General features: G+C 38.9%; 1 protein-coding gene across 1 annotated transcript; it reads right to left on the bottom strand.

Moving 5' to 3' along the window:
- Positions 1 to 406: 406 nt before the first annotated feature.
- dhdh.1 (dihydrodiol dehydrogenase, tandem duplicate 1) lies at positions 407 to 4,191 on the bottom strand. The gene is made up of 7 exons (XM_038302978.1): positions 3,950 to 4,191; positions 3,737 to 3,848; positions 3,475 to 3,638; positions 2,453 to 2,705; positions 1,368 to 1,492; positions 1,041 to 1,191; positions 407 to 683 (listed from the first exon to the last, which is right to left on the bottom strand). The coding sequence occupies exons 1-7, from the start codon at positions 4,037 to 4,039 to the stop codon at positions 574 to 576; spliced, it is 1,005 nt and encodes a 334-aa protein (XP_038158906.1). The 5' UTR covers positions 4,040 to 4,191; the 3' UTR covers positions 407 to 573.
- Positions 4,192 to 11,307: the final 7,116 nt, after the last annotated feature.

The following is an 11,307-nucleotide window of genomic DNA, read 5'->3' as shown; positions in this document are numbered from 1 at the left end:
CCTTTCCTACTTAAACCTTTTCTTTGTGTAATGCTGCAGGGGTCAGACATTACAGAACCTCTCCAGTGGAAAGTGTCAGATTGATTCTTTTCTGCTCTACAAATGATGCTACTTGAAAGCAAAGTTTTACAATCAGTTCTTTATTTGATCTTATTGATCTTTATTTTATCACACATATGACAGCTCTCTTTGTCTTTAAAGATTAAGAATCAAACTGATCAAGAAACCTGGAGCACAACACAGTTAATTTGTTTGTTTATGATGGTGTTTCTCTGATCAAATACATGTTTTTTTCTGTTTTTTCCAAATCACCCACATTTCCAAATATGTACATTACAGAACAAGATATATAACAACTTAGATGTAACATAATAATACTCATAGTTGAATCATTTCACGTGTTTTTATAATACATTGATTCTGAATTTGATAGTATATCTCAATAACAATTATTGTGTTTTGGTCTATGTGTGATCTGCTTATCCTAACAACCCAAAGCTCAAGCAACTCCCTCTGTCTCATCTGAGCAGGTTTACTGGAGGGGGAGGTAATATTTTTTTCTTTGGACTGGTGTCACTTTCTGTCGTCGATGAAGACGACTCCCACTTGTTTCCTGATTTCATCCATTAACTCTGTCAGTAAGATGGACTCAGCCAGAGGCATCCGTGGGCTCTCTTTAAGTCCTGCAGAGGCAGATGAGCAAAGCAGAAAGATCAGATAGTGCGACAGAAATGAAGCTAAATATATGTACATAATGTAATCATAAAGTCTTGCAAAACAAAGCTAAAAATATGATGCACATTGGAAGAAGGGACCTCTAATAAAAAAGCAGAGAGCATCTGAAGACAGAAAATACCACATTCTGATCCAAAAAGATGGGCTCTATTGTGTAAAATTCTTCATCTAAAGTTTTTCCAGGAGCCACCAGTAATGCAACTATTTCAATGAGTTGCACAGGCCTTTGAAACAGTGGTTTGAGCCATTAAAACCTTGTAATCTTTTGAAGACAAAAGCACACCTTCCCTTTTATCCTGACCTACCTTTTAACAAGCACTGCCTCACTTCCTCGGCCTCGTAACGAAGCCCAGTGCTGTTGGTGAAGTTCAGAGGAAGGCAAGGTTCAGGCAGTGGGTACTCTCTCTTATTGTCATTCACCACCAGCGTTGTAGGGCAGTGCATTGGCCCAAGCACCTAAAAGGAAAAGAGAAGAAGCTTTTTTTTTAATAATCCAGACTCTAAACTTGTAAACTGTGAAACACTTCTTTGTCTTAATACTTTAAGGTTACTTTTTCAAGAACGTTACCTTTAATTGGCCCTTGCATGTGCATAAATGTGACGAGAGAAAGCACAGTGTTGGTGAAGCATACCTTGATAGATCCCTTGGTGCCGCTAATAACTGCATCATTTGGGAAGGGGGCAGCTATTGAAAATGCACAGAGTGCCATCCTCTTCCTGGAGAATTTCATCACCACAACCACAGTCTCATCCACTCCTAAAAAACGATTTAAAACAGATGAGAATAAAATTAAGTTTAAGTAGTTTGAAGCTTTAGCTATTTTATATATTTTTTGTTTTATTATTGAAAAAGCTGTAAAGTCATCCCCCGAAGTTAAAGGAATAGTACACCCAAAACATGATTAGCCTTCATTTTCTACTCACCCCCATGCTGAACAACGCCCTGGAGTACTTTTTTGATATCTCAAATGCATCTGGAGATCTGGGAGGCTTCTTGCTGTCTGCTGACATTCAAATAATGGAGGTCTATGGTGCCCGAGACAGAAAGGTCCATAAAAGTCCACAAAAAACGTGTCAATATTCCTCCATACTGGTCGTCCAGTGTATTCCAAGTGTCCTGAGTGGTTTCAGGAAATCCTATACACTACTGTTTATGCTCTAAAAACATTCTAAATGACTTCTTTTCGAGTAAATTCTGGATGCTACCCACTCAGGAAACTTGGAATACATTGGACGAGCAGTATGGAGGAATATTGAAACGTTTTTTGTGGACTTTTATGAACCTTTCTGCCTCGGGCACCATAGACCTCCATTATTTGAATGTCAGCAGACAGCAAGAAGCCTCCCAGATCTCCAGATGCATTTGAGATATCAAAAAAGTACTCCAGAGTGTTGTTCAGCATGGGGGTGAGTAGAAAATGAAGGCTAATTATGTTTTGGGTGTGCTATTCCTTTAAGTAGTATTACTGTGTTCTCTGAGGGGCATTTGGATTAGTCTGACATTTTAATAACGATTATTATTTTTGGGATTTTCTGTTAAAACAATTATCCCCTGAGGGTTTTACTCTAAAGTTTATGCTTAATTTACTTCCATGTGCCACTCAGGGATTTTTCAATCCTACACTTAAGCTTTGTGATTAACTGATTCATGCTCTTCGGTTAATAATACTAAAGTACAGCCCCCATGCCCTGCAAGTTCTGCATGCAAAAAAATTACCCGAGTCAAGCAGCACACCCGTGGCTTGGATAGACTCTGGCCGCTCGCCGTTAAACACCATCAATACAAACTGTAGGCAGTACACTCCTATATCCAGCAGAGCTCCTCCTCCCAGCTCCTTCTCCACTGAGCGGGGAATATGGAGCTGAGGGGAGCCAAAGTAGGCCTTCACCAGCTTCACCTCTCCTACTGTCTCTTCAGCCAACAGCTTGCGAACTTCAGCATGCACCGGAAAACAGCGGGACCAGATAGCCTGGAAGAGGACACAATCAATCTTGCATTGCTACAAATTTTTCAAACTTTTGCTAAAATCACAAATCGTCACTATTAATCTTTACTTAACATGACCTGCATTGCTGAGACTGTTCCTAAAGCAACAGTGTGTAACTTAAGTGCGCTGAATCCTAGACTTTCAGGTTAAGGGGCCCTGAAGCCCACATTGCACTGTTGCAAAATAAAACAGTCTCCCTCTGTATTTTGGAATCTGAAAACAGACCACTTTGGTAAAGCAGATTTAAAATTAAATCAACATACATTTCTGATTCTGTCAGTTTTGTTGCCTGACAACAACTTTTAGCTTAGCTAGTTACAATTAGGAGGACTCACACTGCCGTAAAGCATCACTCTGGGTCATGCGACCCAATCAGGGATAAATCCAACCCTCTTATGGTACAATATTTTAGAAGAGATTCCTGCACAGAGCATGGATATGCTCCAAGTGTTACATATTTAGCAGAAAAGTCAATGTATAAATCTCAAATGAACTAATACTTGGGTCAAAACTTACACAAATGTAATGCCATGATACATGATATCATGTCATTACAAAAAGGGTGTATCAAAGAGTGGGTATTACCTTTAATATGATAGTGAATCTTAAGCCATGTCACATTGTTTTAGTAAGATAATGGTTGAACATTAATGTCATATCGCTTTTTTTTCCAGCACTGCTGAAATGAAAGGTTTCAATGCAAAAGTTTAAACTACACATTCAACTACCGATGGGCAAAGATCTACCTTACCTCCATCAGGAACACATTGTTTGTCTTTGATGCCTCTACTAGGTCTTTGACCTGCCTAGAGTTCATTGCAAAGGGTTTCTCACATAGGACATTCTTCCCAGCCTTGAGGAACAGCAGGCCAACTTTCCAGTGCTCTGTGTGCAGCACTCCCAGGTAGACGATGTCTGTGTGGACACAGAAATGTTATACTTACTTTCCACAATTAAAACCAAGAGACCACCATTCATCTGTGCAGCTCTCTTGCTATGAGTACTTAACTCACCAATGTCTGGGTCTCTGGCAAGCTCCTCATAATTTCCATAAACTTTAGGAATATGGTGCCTCTTGGCAAATTCTTTTGCACTCTCAATGCTCCTTGATGCAATGGCTGCTATCTGTACAACAGGTAAAATACATAATTCTGTTCCTGTTCTAAATACAGGTAAAAGTTTGAATTTTACATTAACATTTAGGAAAATGTGCTTGTATCCAATACCTGATGATCTTCAGCCGGTAGAGTCTTCATGGCCACACTGAAGTCATGGCTTATCTTTCCCGCTCCGCAAAGCCCCCATCGAGTTGCCATGTTGAATTGGATGGTAAGTGACAAATGAGTGTGATGCTGCTTTGGTAAGGATCCTCGCTGCAGGCAGATTGTAACCTTGGGAAGTGTCACACGTTTGTGGAGGAGAAACTTACTAAACTGTCACGCTGCTGCACCAGAGGGTAGAAGGCTCCATTTATATGCTGGAGAGGCACATTGTGTCACCTTCCTTTAGCTCCCACCCTCAGGGTGAGGTTGTTATACACACATGCACATACAAACACATTCTTTCGTCTTGCATTGCTGCTGATACAGGTGTTTCAGTCCAGGCTAAGGTAGTTCTTACCAGTTGCATCTGACAATCTGTAACAGGACAGTCATTGGGGTCTTGTATGTAATGGAGAAAAAAATCCCATGTGAGGACCAACTGAAGGGGTGCAGCCCAACTGAAACCAGACGTTTGCTTTCTCGTTTGGCCCCCCCCCCCCCCAAAAAAAAGAAATAAAAAATTAACGCTGCATAGTGGCCAATTATTAAACCATAGGGTTGTTGAAATGAAGAAAATATGCTGGGTTGACAGACTGCTCATGGAGTCCAGTGCATGACATTTCACCTGAGCAGTAAGCTGAGCCACAATGACTTAGGAAAAGCTTTATCTTACTTGCCCTTGAGCTGAAGATTATCTGTTTATCCAGGCGGGCAGTTGAGTACAGTCCCTACCACACTCTGCCAGTAGAGGACACTGTATCAACAGCAGAGTTAGCTTTCTCTCCCCACGTCAATATTTGACATTACTAATGGCAAGAGCTAACACATTTAAAAAAAAAAATAAAGGAACCCTCAAAAAGGATGGTACACTATATTTTTTATGTAAATGACTACTGATTTATGAGAGTAGTGTGCTAGGCAGGATAGTGCTATGACAGGATAAGGTCAAAGACTATAAATCACTATTTGTATTTCAGATATTGTATGCAGGGAATTTTCCTCATACGCTTGTTTACTGTTAAATTCAGAGTGCAGTTTACTACCATCTATGTGATGACTTGTGTGTTGAAATGCTTCACCTGTATGCAAAGGGTCAGAAACACCATTTTGAAAGTAGTAGAAATTAAATCAATAACAGTGATTTTTGGTGCCCATTCCCCTTTTATAGTTCACTTCCCAGTGAATTCTGTGCTGTGTGCCGTTGTCATAACAACAAGGTACCAGCTGGACAATTTGTATGCAAATGGCATTGGGCCTGTCTTGATAATGCTGCCTATACCCCAAGTCCTGTTAGCCATATGGAATGCCAATTACCTCATATGTAATATGTCACTTTATTTAAGCTGAACAAATAGTAAAGATTATTTTTCTTAACTTTAGTGTAATTTGATTCTGGTATGCGTTTTTGTGGGGGGGCGGGTATCTACAGGTGAAAGGAGAACAGGTGTAACAAAGCAGGGTAAGTGCAGTTTGAACTGGTGTCAGCTTACAAATTGGTTCTGTATTGCCTGAGTCAGCTGCCAGTAAAGTGAACACAGAGAGCAGAGGCTCAGGTGGTCAAAGCGGGACAGAATCTGAAGAGGGTCGGACCTCTCTGCCCTGCAATGCCCCGATTTCACTATCATCAACAATTATGCCACAACCGACCACTGGAAATAAGACAATCTAAGCTTTTCAGATTTAATTTTGTTAAAAGGAGGCGTCTATTAATTAAAAATTTCCTTTTCTGAAAAGCCTGAGGACATGCTGAGGATGACCTCATTGTTTCAGTCAGGACAGGATGTACAATTGGCTTCTGCATTAGTCATTCTCCCAAGACTTGAGAAAATGGCATTCCTTGGAGCACATGGACAATCAAAAGTTTCCTTACATGGGGGTGCAGTGGGTCTCTTGCCTTCGGAAGTGGTTGATCACAACAGACAGTTTTGTGTCACACATTGTCACATCATTTAATCTGAGCATCTTGCTGCCAGAAACATTCTTTGTCACTGGCAATAACCATTTATCATTCTCACAATGAAGAATTGTATTTTCTACAAAGCAGGGAGATGCTCAGTTAACAATTGGGAAGTTGCATTTTATTTTTCTTGTACACCTGTTCTTTGCTGGAATAACGACTGTAGATGCTATAAAGAGGCCCTGTTGTCATGAATCAGCTCTGTGTTTCATTAACAACTTTAAGTTAATGAGAAATAAAAAGAACCAGAGAGAGGCACCCTAATCCTATTGTGATTGATTGTACTGTAGTTATGTAGAGGGTGATTTCCACCCTTCCCCCAGCTGTCACTGTAAATTGGATACATTTTTTGCTCTGTGGATGTTTGTTAAAAAGGGGAAAGAAATTATATGACACTGGTAATGGAAGCAACATTAAACCTTCATTTCTGTTTCAAGGTCATTGCAAAGGCAGGGTGATGGGCTAAACCAGCAAAAGGAGGTGCCAGCCATTTTGAAGAACCTGCGGAGGGGGAGAGGGAAGTGTGAAGCATTGCGTAATGAGTCATTTTGTCACTGCCACACCATGTTGAAATGTGTTCACTAGATTTTTTTTCCCATCAAAAATGTGATTGAGGGAAACTGAGAGGAGCAAGCAGAAATGGGAGCCTTTGAGCTGCTCTGTGCAGGCCCCTTTGAGAGCCATATCTTTGTCTGCAGCACGCACACACTGGGAGGCTGAGCTGTGGGGGGAAGAGCAGGCAGAACCAAAACTGACTTTGGCAGCTCTTTCTCTCAATGTTAGTGCCAATAGGCGTGTAGACACAGACACTATTACATAAAAACAATTTTCTCCATTGGGGTTCAAGTTCTGTGTGTAATTTCTGCTTTATCTCATTCCCTTAATTCCCTTAATTCTCATTCCCTCAATTTGACATCTATACTAACAAACAGCCTCTTTTATTATGTCTCTGACAAGTTCAACACACTCAGCTGGATCTATATACATTTTGCTTTCTACAAAGTATTGCAGAATTGTGTTATTAAAAAAAATGTTATGCATGTTTTTTCAGCCTTTGCACCACCCTTAAATGAAATAAAGTGCAAACAGTTGCCTAAAGAATTACCGGTAATTAAAAAAACAGGTCTTCTATGAAGGCAACAAAGAAAGAAACTGGTCTGGCAAACAGTTGTGGATATGCAAAATAAGGTTGGCACTGTAAAAGCCACTACCCCAAAAATAGAGAGATTATGACAGACCTGCAGAACTACCAAGACCTGGGTGTTTACCTAAACCTTAGCCCAGTGGTCACTCCAGAAGAGCAGTGGAGATCTAAAATTCAGGTTTTGAGAGTATTGGTCCTGCTTACCACAGTCATGTTATCTTTTAATTAGGTGTGTCTAGAGGAAAGCCACAGCTGATAGAAAGACAGAAGTAGTGCATTCAAACAGTGATGGATGGCATGTAGGGAGCAAAACATGTGGCGGTACATGATCAGGTCAAATAATGCCAACAGGCTGTTAGACTTGCAAAAAAAAAAAAAATGCGTATAAATAAAAAAAAAAAAAAACTTTTCTCTAAGGTTAATTTTTTCAGTATGACATCAATCCTAAACATACAATGGGATATTTAAGATTAGAGAATTATAACATTCAACTAAAGAAAATCACATAGCAAACTTTTTTCACCTTGACAAACTTACAAATCATGTTCTCTATTTTGGTAGTAGCCTGTTTCACAGTTAACAGCTAAGATCTGTTAATATTTTTCAAACTATCCAAATAAAAATGTAGAAAAAGTAAATATGCTGATGAAGGTTCTCAGTCATCCAGGTCATAGTCATTCCGTAAAAATTCAAAAAATATCCACTGGACTTGGTTTCAAGATTTGAAGACGTTTCGCCACCTCTCCAGGAAGTTTTCTCAATTCAAATGTCTGGATCCGCAGTGAGTTTGAGTCTTATATGGACAAGGCCTTGTATTGCTTGGAAACATGCAATGGTAACCGATGAATGGGTCGTTTAGTTTCATCGTTAGCCTGTAATATCTGAACCTGTCTATGATTCTAGGGGTCGGTCGTTAAAGGGGGGGATTGCCATTAAGGGGGGGATTGTCTCCTGTAATACCTGAAACCTGTCTATGATTGCCGGTGAACAATACCTCCTTAACGACCATCCCTTAACAATCATAGAATTTTTACGGAATAGAAAAAGTTAATATACAGATGTTTCTGCATATAAATGCAAATATAATGTCATTATTAGGGTCAGAGTGAGGGAAAAAAAAAAAACATAGGTGAAGTATTTCTTCACCTATGTCAGTAAAGTTGGAATGTTAAGAATAAAATTGAAAAATAGTATTGAGAATAAAGTCAAACGTTCAATAAATAAAAATTTCAAAATGGTATCAAGAAAAAGGAGATAAAAACTTCAGGGGGTGTTAATAACGACAGACATAAGCTGAATCGCATGCTGTTCAGCAAAGTTTATAAGCCTACAGCCTCTGAAAGCGAGCTTTGTATTAACAGACTTTATTCTCAATGCTATATTTTCACTTTATTCTCAACAATTTAACTTTAGTGACTTAGTGAAGAGGAGGGGAGAACAATTCCTCCCCAATTTATTTTCCTCACAGTGTTACTCTGTTGTAAAATGTGTCACGTATACAATCTTCTAATTCTTCTGCTCTATGATTACCCGACATAATAACATAATTTAAACTGAGCATTAGTTTACCATTGTACTGTTTTAATAAATCAGAATTCTGTCCAAGAATTAAACAACACTATTTTATTTGAGAGGTCAGAATTCATGATTAAACATGAACAACATCTCTCTTTTCTTTCTAATGCTCATATGTCTTTTGAGGAAGGGTTTTCCATCTAGCAAATAACTGACTCCACAATATGCTCTCTACCTCCATGGAGAATGTTTATGTCCATTTGGGTCATCAGCACAGCTACTGTAATGGAGAAGGTACTATCTTAGTCCATTAGCTGCAGCCTTAACCGAGGGGACATTGAACAAACACACAAACGTTCACTTTTTTATTTTTCTCCATCTCTTTGATTTATTTTCCGCCTCTATTTTTGTATCTCGCAGGTTTACAACAATATCTGCAGCACACAAAACCAACACACAGTCATGTCTCTGCTCATGTCCAGAATGGTGCCACCTTGTATCGCTATGATTGTGTGAGGTGATATGGAGTTCATCAAAGACCCCCGCTGAGGTGAGAGGGGTGGTCATGGCAGGGGCTTAGACATGGAGCTGATACCAACTTCTATCAACAGGCTGATAATGCCCATTTAGGCTCCAGGAATGTCCATTATAGACCGTAGATCTGTCACCTCTACAATGATAGTCCCTGTGGAATCCGATTAGAACTTTGTTTGTTACTGGGAAACCAAGTTTGGTAGTGACTGTGACACAACACTGAAATTGTTGTTGATTAAAGAGCCCCAGAATCAGCAACACAGTGTCTTAACAAAGGTGATATTGTCTGAAATCGGATCAACAGTAACTGTTCTGCTTTAGTTTTCTTATTTTAAAGCCAATGAAATATACTGTATGTTATAAACATGCAATGAACCTATTTCCCTTGATATCAGGAACATTAAAAAAAGTTACGTAATGATAACATTTTTATAGAGTATTTACACTACAACATACATGTAGAATATAGGTTTTAGAAGTTGTAGTATCTTTTTAACCTTTTTAAAATAGTACAATTATTTTGACATTCTTCATAGAAATTGTATGTTACTCACGGGAAAAAATCCAAATCTAGATAAGTAATTTTTTCTTAAAATAAGTGCATTTGTTCTTGGATTGAAGAGGTAAGAGACACTTTGCCAATGGAAAAAGACAATTTACACTTGAAACAAGAGAATGCAATTGTGCTTTCTTATTTTGAGCGCATTCTATTGAATTATCTTATATAAAGAGTAAAAATACTCATTCCATTGGCATATTGTATGTAATGTCCTGTTTCAGATCTTTATGTGTTTGTGAGGTAATTGCTTTGGTAATGCGCCATTTTCTTAAACATTGGTTCCTATGTCACTGATTTAAAGACCCATTTGCAAATAGTTAATGTGCATTTTAATGATTGAGCTCTTGCTCAACTCTATATTCTGCTAATTTCAAATTATTTACCATCAATTGATACATATGAAAATATGCATGACTATTTGAGGAAATAGTAGCCTTCTTTAAATAAAAAAAAAAAAAAATCAAATTGAGTTTATTCTTAGATATTTTTTTCCCTCTAAATAATTGTCTGGAGGAGACTTTTCTAGCATGACAGACAAATTGTTCACTGTGGCTGATACAAGGGCTTTTCCCCTCTTTTTAATTCCCAATCCATCAGTGGCCTGAATCCCCTCATTGGCCAGTCACAGTGACTTCTCTACGGTAGGTTGAAGCCATTAAAGAGCCAGCACACTCTGCTGTGTTTCCCTGTTTAATTGCCTGATAGGCCTGTGATATTTTTATCAGCCGTCATGTGGTAGCTGGCTGCCGAGAAGGGAGATGCTGTGTGTGCTGCTGAGTGTGAGTGTTTTCTCTTGATGCTGCTGTCTTAGCATCAGAATCAGGACCTTTTTTTCTGTCTTCACCTTCAAATTATAAAGCAGTTTGTAACAAAGTGAGGACATTTTGCTACTCCTTGTTTTCTTTTTTTCCTTATAATTAGCTTTAGTATCAATGTTTGAATTAAGTTTAGGCACAGGTTAGGGTTAAGTTTATGTTGGTAACGGTTAGGTTTTCAGGGTTAGGATGTAGAAAGGGTTGAAAATGATCCAAAAACAATGCTAGTCAATGGATGGTCCTCACTATATATAGCTAAAAGAGGATGTGTGTGTGTGTTTACATGTCATGCCTCAGTAGACCTCTGACAAGAGAGCTGCCTACATGCTGCAGGAAAACCCGTGCTTCAGTGCACCTGCATATCAATTTATATGACCCATCCCTTCAGCCGTAACATGGCACACAATATCCATGGCTAAATATGGAGTGACTTTGATGTGTCATCATCAGTTTGTCATGAGTAAAGTGGGCTTGATGCATATGCTCAATGCCCTTTTAATATCTATCTTTCTTTTTCAAATTTGTAAAACATTTAAAAAATCCTTTCTTAAAGCTTTGCAGTGATGGACTACTCTGTGTTACATGGAGCTGCATTACAAATACACTACTTTGCAAACACTTCTCTGTTGGATGTTAGATTAATTTAATGTGTGCTTCTCAACAACCATATCTACAGTATTCAAGATTTTTGCAGTTGGGGAAGGACGGAAGTTTCCAGTTGGGGGCACAGAGAGATATAGAGGATCTTTGAAGTTTTGGTTTTCTCACTACCCCCCAGCAAAAACCCAGGGGAAGAAC

Source organism: Cyprinodon tularosa, unplaced genomic scaffold (assembly GCF_016077235.1).
Source record: "Cyprinodon tularosa strain WSP-4 unplaced genomic scaffold, ASM1607723v1 ctg50, whole genome shotgun sequence".
In the NCBI taxonomy this organism is placed as follows: Eukaryota; Metazoa; Chordata; class Actinopteri; order Cyprinodontiformes; family Cyprinodontidae; genus Cyprinodon; species Cyprinodon tularosa.
This window is presented reverse-complemented; position numbering and strand designations above follow the sequence as displayed.